The sequence below is a fragment of the Globicephala melas genome, chromosome 13 (genome assembly GCF_963455315.2).
Source record: "Globicephala melas chromosome 13, mGloMel1.2, whole genome shotgun sequence".
NCBI lineage: Eukaryota > Metazoa > Chordata > Mammalia > Artiodactyla > Delphinidae > Globicephala > Globicephala melas.
Window position 1 is genome coordinate 87,727,177 of NC_083326.1, and position 15,032 is coordinate 87,742,208.

The window sequence follows — 15,032 nt, forward strand, 5'->3', positions numbered from 1 at the left end:
CTCCTCCCCCGCACCTCCACGGTCCACTGACGTGAGCACAGAGGGGGCGAAGCCTGCAGCTTGGTCCTCAGGCCATCCGTGAGACTTAGTTAAAGGTGGCTTCATTTTTTAAAATGAGCTAAGTTACTTAAATTAAGGTGCAGTAGAAGCCTAAGTATCTGAATGGGTTGGTATTTCGTCTGCCACTAAAGTGATCTTTTTACAGGGAAAGCTCCCAATTTATTTGGCTTCATTTTTGCATGGACCGCTTGTTTGTTAGGGATCTATATTAAATATTGTGATGGCTTTTATATTCTGTCTTCAGAAAAGGAAGGCAAGTATTCAAAAAATATGTTTTGGTGTAACTGAAGCACTACAAGTACCCAAATTGTAAAAAGCTGTGCTCTTCTGTCTTCTAAATGTTCTCTGAATAACAACCTAATCATGTAGCTTAATACTTTAATTGCAATTGTTTTTATTACCCTTTGTAGTTAATATATATTCCTGTATAAGGGGTGTTGCGGAGGTGAGTAGGACATGTAAAAAGCACTGGGTTTTTTCCTCTATGGTCAATATTTCTAGGGTCACTGTGCTTTGAGTCTGTGAGCTTTCTGCCTTGCCGTCAGATGTTTTCACAGCGTGCTTTCGGTATCCGACACCTCAGTCATAAAGTTGCTTAGCTTATAAGGCCTCATTTTTTAATATCTTTATCATGAGGGAAATAACACTTATCCTTGTAAGAGTGTAGAAAGGTTAAGAAGACCGCAGCTTGAGATACTTAGAGTAGTTGGTGCAGGCAGGTAGGCACTTGAGTGGCAGCTGTTAATATGAATGTATTTTAAATAAAATTGACATAACCCTTTGAGTACATTTTTGTATCTTTTTTCCCCTCACTAAGGGCATTTCGTCTGTCACTGCAGTTCAAATTTAAGAGTAGTACTCTGAGGTTTAGAATATGCCATGGTAGAATTATTGAAGACTTTCTGGCTTTATCACCGAGAACTTACAATGGAATTTACAGTGTCTCTGAACTTTCTTCTAGTTTGATTACAGTCCACAGTTTGCAGATTGGTCAAAGGAAACAAGAGGTGCACCATTAATTAGTGTTAAGCCACTAGATAACTGGCTATTGATCTATACTCGAAGAAATTATGAAGCAGCCAATGCGTTGATACAAAATCTATTTAAAGTTACACCAGCCATGGGCATACAAATGAAAAAAGCAGTAATGTAAGTTTATCAAGTCATTTCTACTCTGAAAATTGATTAGCAGTCATTTGGAGGGTGTGGGAACTCAAACTGTTACTAAAGCTATCAGAAACATGAGATGATTTTAGAGGTCTGATACAGCTCCCTGTAAGGTGGATGCAGAACTGTACCTGAGTCACTGAGGGTGGAGGGAGGATGGGCCGGACTGTCGCTCAGACTCGCGCTGCTGCGAGTTAGAAGCAGCCTTTTGACTGCACGGCTGCGCCTGGTGTTTTATTTCACGTTTTATACAGAAGTGTTTTGTGTGTTATAATCTGTAGGAACCTTTACCACACAGTACGGTTTTTGTTTCTTTCTGAATGTTGATCACGTATTTCCATTCCAGGATTGAAGTGGACGATAGAACTGAGGCCTATTTAAGAGTCTTACAGCAGAAGGTCACGTCAGACACCCAGATAGTAAGTAGCTACGTGATGTGGAGGCAGTTGACCTGGAATCAGTTGTTGTAAGTCTTAGAACTTGAGTCCGTTGTTGTAAATGTGATAATTAGGTTCCCAAACCGGTCACGGAATACGTGCTTGACCTAAGATGGCTGAGTTAATGCGGCTCTACCTGTGCGCCTAGGAGCTGTTGTTGTGCACTGTGAACAGTGAGCAGGGGGTGGAGAACAGCAAAGCCATCTCGAATTTACCGGGACTCAGACGCTTCAATTATTCTAGAAAATCTGGGGGGAGAAAAGGCACAAGAGTGAAAAACAGTACCTAGCTGTTCAGCACACACAGTATAGTTAGGGTATCTGTGGTTACACTTAAGTATAATGAATGAGGTGGCAAAGACAAATTTAATGATAAACAGCATATCTGTGTTACTGTAAACCCAAGAAATGAATTGGCTTCTTCTAATGGATTCCTTTTAGTCCTTTATCTCATACTTAAACGCCACAGGCAAATTGCTATCAGGTTGTCTGGAATAATAGAGACACCTAGGGTAGGAAAGTGATTTTATTGGGGGCCATGGAAAGAAAGATAAGAATCTGAGAATATAAATTGGAGAAGACAGCAATGAGTTAAAGAGCTGGATTCAGCTCCAAAACTTAAACTTGAATCCTCAGAATTTGGGCAGGTGTGGGTGGCTTGGTTGGTTGGTTGGTTGGTTGATTTTCCAGCTGTTTTGCGATGTACTTGACATGTAACATTGTGTGAGTTTTAAGTGTACAGCGTGATGACTTGATACGTGTACGTATTGTGAAATGATGACCACACAGGGTTAGTTAACACCTCCATCACCTCACATAATTACAGTTCTTTTTGTGTATGTGGTGGTAACAGTCAAGGTCCACTTTCTTAGCAACCTTCAAGTATATAATACAGTACTGTTAACTGTGGTCACCATGCTGTATGTACAGTAGATCCTCAGAGCTTAGCGTTTAGCTGGAAGCTTGTGCCCTTTGACCAACATCTTCCCGTTTGGGGCAGGCGTCTGCTTAGATCAGGTGCTTCAGCTTCCCCAGCAGTGCCCATGGACTTCCTAGGAAGTTTCATAGTTTGATCATATTCTCAAGCCAGAGCTTTAAAAGTTTAAAAGCCGTGATTCTAGGTGGGTCATGAGTAAGAAAATTGTGAGCATTTTAGAAAATCTTTTATTTGTCCACCTATAGGTTATCACTAACTTGTTTTGCCCTATTCCCTACCTCTGAAGTATTCCAAGCTGGCAGTAGAGCATTTTTAACTAAGTTCTCAAGTTTTGAATTATTTGCTTAACGTGCTTTCTTTATTAGTATCTATTACCTAGTTGAACGTGATGGGCATTAGCTAAAAGTTAATGTCATACTTACTAGCTACATGGCAGAGATGAATAGTAAAGTCAGTGATTTTGTGGGTTTGGTTTCCTGTCTTCTTCCTTGAACTTAATTATCAGTTTTCCTAATTCTTTGTAATGAGGGCGTTTTGTTCATTTTTAGGTTGTTTGCCTGTTGTCAAGCAGTCGGAAGGACAAATATGATGCTATTAAAAAGTACTTATGTACAGATTGCCCTACTCCAAGTCAGTGTGTGGTGGCCCGAACCTTAGGCAGACAACAGACTGTCATGGCCATTGCTACAAAGATCGCCCTGCAGATGAACTGCAAGATGGGAGGAGAGCTTTGGAGCGTTGATATGCCTGTAAGTTTGATTTAACGGGTGGATAAAAGTTTTCATTGTTATTTAAGAAAAATGGATTTTTTAAATACTGCTGGTATTCTGTTGTATCTAACATTACGATGTTTTTGTTGAAGCTAAAGCTCGCCATGATAGTTGGCATTGATTGTTACCATGACACCGCAGCTGGACGGAGGTCAATTGCGGGCTTTGTAGCAAGCATCAATGAAGGGATGACCCGGTGAGTGGGCTTTGGTAGCCGCAGATTAACTGTAGACATACGCAACACAGCCCACGAGTCCAGGGGCCAGTGTCTGGGGAGGACAGGGGTTGTGTTAATTCTTTACCTTGATTTCTCTTACGTTAGATCCAGTAAAAGAGAAAAGTTAGAAAAGGAAACCAGTTATTAGCTACCCTACCATTTTTAATGTCTTTCACTGGCCCTTAACCTGATGTAGCGGTCAGATTGCGTTTCAGGTTATTTTATTATTTGTATTTGCGGGGAGGATGCATCTCTTTAAATGTGACTGTCTCTAAAAACTTCTTTAATAATTTTATTGACCACTGAATGTAATTTCAAGTTGTCATGTTAACTTTATTTTGGAAAACTCACTTGAGTTTACCCAGTCACTTGTATTTCAACATAGTGAAATTATTTTTCAGTGCTTTTCTTAGAACTAATAGAATTGCCAAGAATAGGAAGAATGAAACTTGAAGCATTGATGTGTTAGCGTTACTAATGGGCATATTTCAAGGTGTTTTATCTTTTAGAAAAGTATCTTTTATCAAGAGTATAGTAGTAAGAGTGTGCTTCTGTGTTTTTTTTTTATAATATTCTTTTTTTTTTTAAACCCCACATTTGTTTATTTATTTATTTTTGGCTGTGTTGGGTCTTCGTTTCTGTGCGAGGGCTTTCTCTAGTTGTGGCAAGCGGGGGCCACTCTTCATCGCGGTGCGCGGGCCTCTCACTATCGCGGCCTCTCTTGTTGCGGAGCACAGGCTCCGGACGCGCAGGCTCAGTAGTTGTGGCTCACGGGCCTAGTTGCTCTGCGGCATGTGGGATCCTCCCAGACCAGGGCTCGAACCCGTGTCCCCTGCAGTAGCAGGCAGACCCTCAACCACTGTGCCACCAGGGAAGCCTGTTCTGTATGTTTTGAGGTGTAAACTTAGGAGGCAGCTCTGGCTTAAATTTTATTTTCTTCTCAGTGATGGAATTATGGGACTGATTTATAATGAAAGAAAGCTTTATGAAGATTTCCTGTATCTTGTAACCCTTCTGCCTAAGATTTCAAAAAGGAAGTTAAAGAACATGAATGGCTAAGGGTAACATAGATATAGCATGATTCAAAAGTGAAGAACTTCTAGACAGTTGCATTCTCACCACGGCCATGTTTTTTCTCTGAATAGCTGGTTCTCTCGCTGTGTATTTCAAGATAGAGGGCAAGAGCTAGTAGATGGGCTCAAAGTCTGCTTGCAAGGTGAGTCTCCTGTTGTGGTTTCCGTCTGCCCTGTGAATTAGAGTCTTCAAGAGATTGTCTTAAAGCTATGTTTCTGATAAAATCCTGTGCCCAGAATTTGGTAGAAGCACATTTTTGTTCTGTGTTATTGTAGTTAACACTTGTCTGGCTTTCTTTCAGCTGCTCTGAGGGCTTGGAATAGCTGCAATGAATACATGCCTAGTCGAATTATCGTGTATCGGGATGGCGTAGGAGACGGTCAGCTTAAAACGTTGGTGAACTATGAAGTACCACAGTTTCTGGATTGCCTAAGATCTGTTGGTAGAGGTTACAAGTAAGCATGCAAAATGTAATCATTTTCTCTTTATAAAATTACACTTTTGTATCTTTGAAAATAATGTCACAGGGTAAACCGGTGAGAATCTAACCTTACAGGTGCGGTCAGGCTTGAGGTAATGGAAGAGGTTTGGGTTGGGGGGGTGTCTTGTGGAGAATTTTTCGTGGAGGAGGGGCAGGCTGGAAATGTAGAGCGGGAGCTCCTTCAAGGAATGACGCATGGAGATGCCTTACCGATCGTCTGCCGCCGCCTTTTCTCTCCTAGAGCCTTGAAGTACGAGGGTCTGACTATCCCAGTACAGCCGTAGGCATCCACAGAATTGGTTACTGGAATATGTATTCCAGATAGTCTTAACTTTGTTTCTACCTCATTGTACCATGAACGCTTGTTTGATTTCTGTGTGAACTCAGCTGGACTGGTGCTTGGTGGGTAAGATGTTGGGCGTGTGTTTGGTGTCACAGGGGAGATGGTTCCACTTCGCCCTGTTAGGCGGCCTGCAGAACCCAGGGCAGCTAGTGCTCCTCGTACCTGAGCGCTGCCCGTGTCCTCCTTTGAAAGCGGTACTGGGCTTCGCCTTCCTCTGCTCTCCTACAGAGGTCACTGCTCGTGCTATTTGGCAGTAAACTGCATACCATCTCAAGACAGCTGTTTTAATAAGTTACGTTGTTTAACTTTTGCTGTTTTCTTTATCAGATTGTAAGGAAGTCCAGATCAGGGACTGTTTAGTAAGAGCTGAGCGCATAACGTATTAAAGATTTGTGGATTTGATTTTTAAGGATACTCAGAAAATCCAGGAGACCTGTTTGTATGTGCTTGCACGTGCATGTTTAAACACTGATTATTTTTGCCAGACTTTTTCAGCCGGTATTTGTTATCATTATAAAAAATGAGGGATTTTGAAAGTCATTTGACTGTACTTGGGCTCGCTGTGATTTATAGGCCCATGGGAGGAGCATTAAGAGCTTGTTTCTAGCTGAATTGCAGAGTGCTTCCAAGTCTTCTTTGGCCAGATTCTGAAAGGCCCCTTCTAAGTGTTGATTCTACACGTTTCTCAAAATGAGATCGTTATGCCAGTAAGTTCTCAGAGCATGTCGGGGGTGTTTTTTTATCTCTTGTGAAGTAATTGTGTTTCAGATTAAAATGCTAATAGGCATTTTTTAATACTTTGTAAATGAAGGTTAATGTTCTTTCCTGTCATCTTAAAATCCCTAGTGCTTGTATTTTCTCATTAAAATAATGGTATTTATTTTATTTTGGTTTTTGAAGTTTTGTAAGCCTTAAATTGTGTTTTTTCCCTTAGATTTTCTGTCCTTCTGGGGAGGGGTGATGTGGTGGAAGGGAGTAGAGGAAGGGCTCAGATGGACCACTGCTTTCTTAGGTATTTTTTTAGTTGTTTACTACTTTAGCACTCAGAATTTTCTAGTCTTAGCTGCTTTTTTTCTCATATCTAGAGAAAAAGAAAATTTCAAGAAGTGAAGAGTAGAGGTAATAGTGCAAGTTCATCTTATTTCCTTAGGCTGAATATTTGGGATACTGGGAACATAACACTGTTGTCCCTGCTGGGGCCTGCATCTCTGGTTCTTTGAGTCTCTTGAGCCCTTTGGGTTGGGTCCCAGAAGGACTGGCAGCAATGGTTCTCAAAGAGGAGACTCTAGCCCTATAAGTGAGTATCTGTGAACAGGGTCCTCCTCTACAAGGGGGTGGAACTGGGCCTGAGGAGGCTGGTGGGATTTCCTGCTCAGCTTCCCTTTAGCGAATAGGAACCCACGTTGCAGGGAAGGAGGGTTTAGATCGATCTCTTGGACTAGTGTATAACAGACGGTTGCACGAAGTAGGTTTCACGGTGTGAATCGCGCCGTTGTTTGGCGGCTGCAGAGATCAGTGGTCAGGAGCCGTATGTCTGAAATCAGTCGGGTTAATCCCAGCTTTGCCTTCACCTGTGAAACGGGCGGCAGCTTAACCAAGGTTGATGAAAGGAGTAAGTCAGGGTGTTTAATGTACTTCACACAGGGCCCAGTAAGCGCTCAGTAAGCAGTAGGTGATGCATCTAGAAACAAGTTTGGAGCTGTCTGCAAAGTAAAACAATACCCAGGAATTACTCCTCACTTCGAAGAGATGCAGAGTTTGGGCTGTAATGTTTGTAGTTACCTTTTTGTTTTTTATCCTTTCTGTTTTGTCCTATTTGTTTTTTAATTGAAATGTTGATGTTAACTTTTTATAAAGATGCGTCATGGATTAGTTGATTTAGAATGTTTGGTATAAGAGCAAATCAAAGAGTCATTTTAGTATACTTTGACTTTTTTTTTTTTTTTTTTTGGCTGTGTTGGGTTTTTGTTGCTGCGCGCGGGCTTTCTCTAGTTGCGGTGAGCGGGGGCTACTCTTCGCTGCGGTGTGCGGGCTTCTCATTGCGGTGGCTTTTGTTGCGGAGCACGGGCTCCAGGCACGCGGGCTCAGTAGTTGTGGTGCACGGGCTTAGTTGCTCCGCGGCATGTGGGATCTTCCCAGAGCAGGGCTCGAACCCGTGTCCCCTGCATTGGCAGGCAGATTCTCAACCACTGCGCCACCAGGGAAGCCCCACTTTGTCTTTTGATTCCTGAGACTGTGGCTCTCTTATATCCAGATCTGCTGTAGCTGGGCAGTGAGAGGTCTATTGTACATGGAGATAGTGATATTCCTAAAAACTTCTTCCATTTACTGAAGTAGAATCGCCTTCCTGCCCCTTGTATATTTGGTTACTTCTACCGTGAAGGAGCACATTAAGTTTATGATTGAACAGAAGTTCCCATTTGGGGATCTTTCAGACCATCAGTCCAGACAGTGTGTTGTGAACTACCTACCCAAGTCAGACATTACCAGCCAGGTCCATACCGCATGTGAAGCCCTCTGCTTCCCAGGGTTTAGAATAAAGTATATTTATGCTCTTAAGGAACTAATGTTCTAGCTGGAAAAAGAGCACCGGAAACTTGAGGTGTTGAAAATCATAATAATCAAGGTTTATTACATGCCAGCACCGATCTAAGTGCTTAACGTGTTCTAATTCATTTATTCCCAAATGGATGTGTGTATACAGTGTGACTGTGTCAGACAGTGAATTTGAAATGAACCTTTAAGAGATGGATAGAAAGGGTATTCAGGCTGAATGCATACTGGCAGTTACAGGGCTGCCCTCAGGAGAGTCAAAAGGCATGTAGAGGCAGTGGATCGAACGTGACACAGAGCTGAAAGCTCCCTAGGCCAGAGGAGTTCAGTCTTGACATGGGAAACCACCTGCAGAATTGGGCTGGGGAGGGAGGGGGGAAATGGCAGTATTCTGGTACTGCTGTGTGGCGGGCTGAGGAGTGGCTGAGCCGGGAGAGACAAGAGATCCCCGATATGTTGTCAGCCAGTCATTTTGAAAGGCAGGAAATTAGGCTTTGAGACTGCTCAAATTAGCTTACCTGTCAAAGATTTGAGAGTTAATATCTTACTTTCTACATAGAAGAAAATGCCCACCGAAAAGGCTTTCAAACTGTTAACTTTAAAAACATGCTGGGTTTAACATTTTCGTGAGACAGGTATGTCATATGCTTGGTTTAATGATTAAACATCTACGTGACCTTGAGTCACAGGGCCCAAATATGCCATTTTATTTTCTACTCACAGTATTTTCCTGGCCGTAACTCCACGCCCTTACAAGTTGTGGAATCTTCCTTCACAACTGGGATAGCTAGTATGCCCCAAGAGGGATGTGCGTTTCCTTTTAAATGGAGTGTATGAATGTATGAATGCTTCAGTGCCCTGAAAATATGACTGACTAAATGCAGTTACATTCATCACCGTCTTAAGCCCAAGACTAACGGTCATTGTGGTGAAGAAACGAGTGAACGCCAGATTTTTTGCTCAGTCTGGAGGAAGACTTCAAAATCCACTTCCTGGAACAGTTATTGATGTAGAGGTTACTAGACCAGAATGGTAAGTTCTGTATTAGATGAAGATTGGTTTCTGTTTTGTTCTTTAGCATAGCCTCTGTACTTTATCACCTTCAACACATTTACTTGATAGTTCTTATATTTTATTTCTTATAAATACTAAAGTCTTTCATTAGTTTGATCTAATAATGCCCATGATTTACTTAGTCTCTGAAATGGTGAACAGAGGTTTCTGTGCCATTTCTCTCTGGGGGAAGCGGGTTATTGTTTGTGGTATTAGTTATACAGCCTGAGTTTAAGAACAGCTGCTCTAGATTGCTTTTGCTTTTTTTTTTTTTTTTACATATGTAACCTCATCCATAGATGGTTATTTTCCAATCAAAATTTTTAGATCTGTAATGCACTTAGTTACCCACAGGTCAGAAAGTGTCATCTGAAACACAGTTGCAGGTAGAAAAGTGGCTTCTGAGCAAACACTTTTTATGTAACCGGGAGCTGCACTCTGCTGTAAGAAAGCCAGCTAGAACCTTCAGGGGCACACGGTAATGATCTTATTAGCACACGAGGGTTCAACTGTAAACTCACGAAATTTGGTTCCTCGAAAACCCCTTTGTGGGGAATGGAGTACAAGGCAGCAAGTCATGTTCACGAAGGCAAGTCATTGGTCAGTCCACATGAACGCCCTCTTCATGAGAGTGAACAGCTGTGGTGCTTTTGTCTTCATATATACATTTTTGGAGCTCTTTTTAAAAAGGGCAACTTTAATCAGGGTAAAGTGTCAGCCTAGGTGTAAAGTTTAAATGTGGAATGCTTCTCCTGTATGAACCTTAGGTAGATGAGGCGTTACTGTACTAAATTTATGTAGACAAATGATAATACAGATTTTGGTTCTGTTTAGCCCTGTTATCTGACAATGTATAGACATTTTTATTTCAAGATGCATTATCTTGGATTGTGTCTTTCTCTCAGGCAGGTGTTAGTTATCAGAAGGATTCTAACCTGTTGGGGAAAATCGTTGAAGGAGGAAGACAGAATGGCTAAGATAGTAACTAAGATATTACAGTTTCATTTCCTGTAGGATCTCTTTAATGATTCAGAGTGGCCTCATGATACTTCTAACATTACTACTACTCTGATAACCAAAGCTCAGGTGTAACATTGACCTAAAGACATAATTTTTTTTTAACAATTTGGGTAAAATCCAAGTTGAACTATAAAGTATGAAAAAATTTGATTACTTTTTACTAGATTTTTTTTTTTTTTTTTTTTTTTTTGTGATACGCGGGCCTCTCACTGTTGTGGCCTCTCCCGTTGCGGAGCACAGGCTCCAGACGCGCAGGCTCAGTGGCCATGGCTCACGGGCCCAGCCGCTCCGCGGCATGTGGGATCCCCCCGGACTGGGGCACGAACCCATGTCCCCCGCATCGGCAGGCGGACTCTCAACCACTGCACCACCAGGGAAGCCCTAGATGTTCTTTAAAACTTAACAGCTGCCGTTACGACTCAGATACTTGGCGAAGCCCACTTTGAACGATAATAACGTGCTTAAACTGGGAACAGGTTTTGATTCTAGCTCTTTTGTGATTTGTCTGTTCTTTTGGGCAAGTCATTTAACATTTCTGAAACCCTCATTTTGCTAAATAACCGTAATCTGTTGTAGATCAATTCTGATTTTAAAATTTGTCTAGTTTCAATGGACATAATAAATTACAGTTAATTTCTTAATATCTGTATCAGGTCATATTACAATATCTCTGGATTGATGTTTAATTGGTACCAAAAAAATGAAAAAACAAAACAAACAAACAAAAACCCTGATGTTCCTTTACGTTTGCACTACTTGGTTCTTGATTCTAGAGCCTGTTGCTGTGCAGTCGTCTCCCTCAGATGTGGAGTGGAAACAGTGACCCGGCACAGTGGCACCGTCATAGTTAGCAGCCGTGTCAAATGTTTGTTAATGCCCCGAGGCATCAATGATAGATATTTAAAAATATAAATAATAGTAGTATCTTAAACCTCTTTCACACACAAGCATTCCAAAATGGTTCATGAATAACAAGTTCTGAATTCAAGGAAGCATATTATGTTTTGAGAAGATTAGGTCACATTTTAGTATACCGGATCTTTTCACTGTAAGAAACTTGAATCATCTTAATTTTAGCTTTCAAAAAGATGAGCCTTACACCCGTGTGTTTCTTTCTTTTGTAATTTCCAGGTATGATTTCTTTATCGTGAGCCAGGCAGTGAGAAGCGGCAGTGTTGCTCCCACACATTACAACGTCATCTATGACAGCAGTGGCCTGAAGCCAGACCACATACAGAGGTTAACTTACAAGCTATGTCATATCTATTATAACTGGCCAGTAAGTATTTTTTTAATCAATGTTTATTCACGTCAATGAGATTCACTTTTCAAAATGGAATTGCTATGTTGTCTAAGGCTTTTACAGTTTAATACCGAGGTTTCAGTTTAGAGAGCTAGATTCAGAGTAACAGAACCTTTTCTTTTCCCGCTGAAGGGCATCATCCGTGTTCCTGCCCCTTGCCAGTATGCCCACAAACTGGCTTTCCTCGTTGGCCAGAGCGTTCACAGAGAGCCCAGCCTGTCACTGTCAAATCACCTTTACTACCTCTAACCTACAGGAAGAAGACAAGATGTAGCGGTTTGTTTTCTTTGTGAAATTATAACTTTGGGATTTTTTGAAGCTTTTATTTTTTAACTGTTATCTTTCCAGGTGAAACTTGGGAAGGAAATTAGGAGATCTAGAGTCTTATTTCCAACAGTGCTATTAACTGACTTATTTTTATTTTATAGGTAAAAATTAGGATTTTATATTTTATCTTGTTTGATTCTCATAAATAGGTTGTGAGGATTTTTTGTTTTGAAAAAAAATGTGGATAAGATGCTTTGTATTATAAACAGACTCTTAAAATATTGGAAAAGTTGGGATTTACTTGAAATTGCTTTCAGGAGTGAGCAAGTCCTACTTGTAAGGCTATATTAACCTTATTTTTGAAATATTTATTTTGAATTTAAAGGAGAGAAAAGGCATAAAGTGGAGGCTCAGTACAGTCGTACGGTAGGATTTTATTTGAGCGTCTGATGATCTCATTTTAAAGAAGAAGCTGCCATTAAATAACCTATACAAGGTATAGGGAAGGCGTGAGACTGTGGAGAAATAGGCTTATTTTTATTTCATTTTTGGGGCTAGGTGTTATGGGGGTTAAAAAAGAAGATAGTTGAGGGCTTCCCTGGTGGCGCAGTGGTTGAGAGTCTGCCTGCCGATCGATGCAGGGGACGCGGGTTCGTGCCCCGGTCCGGGAAGATCCCACATGCCGCGGAGCGGCTGGGCCCGTGAGCCATGGCCGCTGAGCCTGCGCGTCCGGAGCCTGTGCTCTGCAATGGGAGAGGCCACGATAGTGAGAGGCCCGCGTACCGCAAAAAAAAAAAAAAAAAAAAAGAAGGTAGTTGAAAGTTTTAAATTTCTGTCCAAAGATACATTTTAAGACTCCTTAATAAAAGAGGCCAGTAGTCTATATAAACGTTACTTTTTGTTTTGCAACTGGGACATCACGCCATTTGTTATAAAATAAAATTGCAGTGATTGTCATCTTATTTGAATATAACAGTGAGTTTTTGTTTTTACTGAAAGCAGATGCGTTTTCTTTCCATTTATTATATTTTTTAAAACTGCTGGAGAGTACACTCAGAGGACACAATTCCATTTATAAAAGCTAAATTTGGGTTACTTACGAACTTCAGAGTAAAACTGTCAGGAAATGCTGCAACCTCAAAATTAACAGTATAAGACTGGAAATCCTTAACTTGTAAGAAAATGCAGACTAAGAAGTCTGTGTTTTTGTGAAGTTGATAATTGTAATAACTCACATCTACACAATTGTAGGACTTTTCAGGGAATTTTGCAAAGAGCAGGCTCGAAGTTAATGCGTGATCGTATGCCATGAGACACCTTTACACGTTGCTTGCAAGCGTAATGAGTGTAAACCTTAGTGATCATACACGAGCTACAGGAGCTATGATTTCAAGTGATGCCATTCCGTAAAGTTACTTGTCTTACCATTATTGTGCTTGTTCTTATCAAATAACTGCCTTTGGATTTAGCCTTATTAACATATTATGAGTGAAAACCATTTCATTTCCCCTTTAGTTCTTTGAGCTAATAACTGTTGTTAACATTGTTTTTGGCTATTAGCCGAAGTTCCTTAACCTATTTGATTTCTAGACGTTAGAAGGAATGAAACACAGGAGATTGTGACGTTTCAGAAGAATGCCAAATAAAGACAATAAAATCGATGACAGTTGCCAAATGTTGTCACAGTATTAAGGAACGTAAGGAAGTCTAATTATACAACTGTAAAAGGTTGATTTGGGGCATCTTTTATTTATGGATTTTTAGGGCTAGTCAGTAACTTAAGTCATTAAAGTCTCATACTTGGCAGGTTTTAAACTATCCTTTAAAGTCGAAAGGCTTTAATATCTTTAAAACTATGAAAAAATGATAAATGTGGTAATTCCGGGAAAGGTGCAGTATTCAAAAGACCCTCATTATATCATAAAGACTCTGGTCTGCAAGGGACCAAAACAGCCTCAAATTAATTTCAGCCAAAAAGGGCTATTGACTGGCTTTCTCAAGTCATCCTAGGCAGTGGTTCCCAAACGGAATGTTAAACGTGACCTTCTTTGCTTTGAAATAACATAGACCACTGGGCTCCAGACCAGATCCAGGAATCAGAACTTGTAGGGGAGAGGCCAGGTGAACTACTAAACGCATCCCAGGTGGTTTGTCCGGGAACTTGGGCAAATGCCGGTTGAGAAGGTGTATAGAACCTATAGCTGATGGAATGCTATCGGGGATCTGTCACTCGCTCTGCTTCCTTCTGGGTTGGTTCTAATCAGACAGGATTACAAAGATGGTCACAAAGCCTAGGTTTATGTCTCAGCCTCACTGCAATGAAAGGAACACCTCGTCCACAATGGTTGCAGCAAAACTCAGGCTGTCTACACATCCTTGAACCTGAGGGACACACTGCCCTGATGGGGACTTAATAATAGCTGTTGGGTCAGATGAGGCCCATCTAGGAGTGGGTAGAGGAATGGTTCCCCAAAGGAAAACTTAGGTGCTAAAACCAGAAGATGGAACAGACAAGTGAACACAGTGGATGCCTACTGGGTGTCTGCTTGTTTAACAGCAAGTCAGCTTGTGATGGAAGTAGGAGTTGCCCTGGTCGCTAGAGGGACAATTACAACCGAGCACCTGTACGGGAATTGATTGCAGTGCTTCCAAAGAACAAAGCCAAAACTCTGAAATCCAGGTTTCTTCCTTAAAAGAGCAGTATGCACACCCGAGCTCTACCTCTGAGGCCTCAGCTTCAGGGCCGCTCAGGGTCTCCCTTCTCAGCGCCTGGTCTGACCCATCCAACCTGGCAGTTCCTCAGGTGATGAAGCAGTTTGTTGGGGGTGGTCCCTCAAGTGCATTACGACGGGTAATCTGCCCAGTTTTTTCTGGGTACACGGGCTTTCTTTCCCCTCAAAACTCCAAAAACGTGCCCCTCGTTGAAGCTTTCTGTTAGTTTTACATGCTGTTCCTTAGAGCTCATAGAAATCTTGTTTGAGGATTCTGGAATTTCTGTCGGGAAATAGTGTCTTTGTTGTCTCTGGGTTGAATAGAAAGTCTGTTTCAACATCAGTTTCAGCCTGATGCTATGAAATGAATCTTCAGAAGTTTGTGGATTTTTGAGGTGTAATTCTTTCATGTAGCCATAATATTGTCATTCAGATACAGTATTTCAAGGGCTCGGTTTAGGTCTGTTTGCATTCATCATTCCAACCCAGTTAAATCGTTTAAAAATCCAGGGTGAAAAAGAGAGAAATGTTAAAATTCGGAAGTGGTGAAGTCAGTGGAGAGGCCACGTGCTGCTGCCTTGTAGCACGGTGGTGGCTCCCTGGGCCGCAGCGCCTCTGCTCCAGGTCACGCTGCCCCTCC

The 15,032-nt window shown here is 41.5% G+C and overlaps 2 protein-coding genes across 8 annotated transcripts in view; one reads left to right on the forward strand and one right to left on the reverse strand.

Moving 5' to 3' along the window:
• Nucleotides 1-12,491, forward strand: part of PIWIL1 (piwi like RNA-mediated gene silencing 1) — a 30,915-nt gene extending 18,424 nt beyond the window's left edge. For 6 of the 7 annotated variants that reach the window (XM_060311119.1, XM_060311118.1, XM_060311120.1 and 3 more), the window contains 9 exons: nt 1,022-1,209; nt 1,574-1,646; nt 3,149-3,349; nt 3,463-3,566; nt 4,733-4,803; nt 4,963-5,116; nt 8,945-9,070; nt 11,243-11,390; nt 11,547-12,491. In XM_060311119.1, coding sequence (XP_060167102.1) covers nt 1,022-1,209; nt 1,574-1,646; nt 3,149-3,349; nt 3,463-3,566; nt 4,733-4,803; nt 4,963-5,116; nt 8,945-9,070; nt 11,243-11,390; nt 11,547-11,663 — 1,182 coding nt within the window. In that variant the 3' untranslated portion in view covers nt 11,664-12,491. Of the gene's footprint in view, nt 1-1,021; nt 1,210-1,573; nt 1,647-3,148; nt 3,350-3,462; nt 3,567-4,732; nt 4,804-4,962; nt 5,117-8,761; nt 9,071-11,242; nt 11,391-11,546 lie in introns of those variants that run through there. The other variant, XM_060311121.1, reaches the window with a different exon arrangement.
• The window catches only part of RIMBP2 (RIMS binding protein 2), a 281,741-nt gene continuing 267,853 nt past the window's right edge, over nt 1,145-15,032 (reverse strand). Inside the window, exon 22 of the mRNA XM_060311102.1 lies at nt 1,145-1,912. Within this exon, the coding sequence (XP_060167085.1) occupies nt 1,904-1,912 (9 nt within the window). The 3' untranslated portion in view covers nt 1,145-1,903. The remainder of the gene's footprint in view (nt 1,913-15,032) is intronic.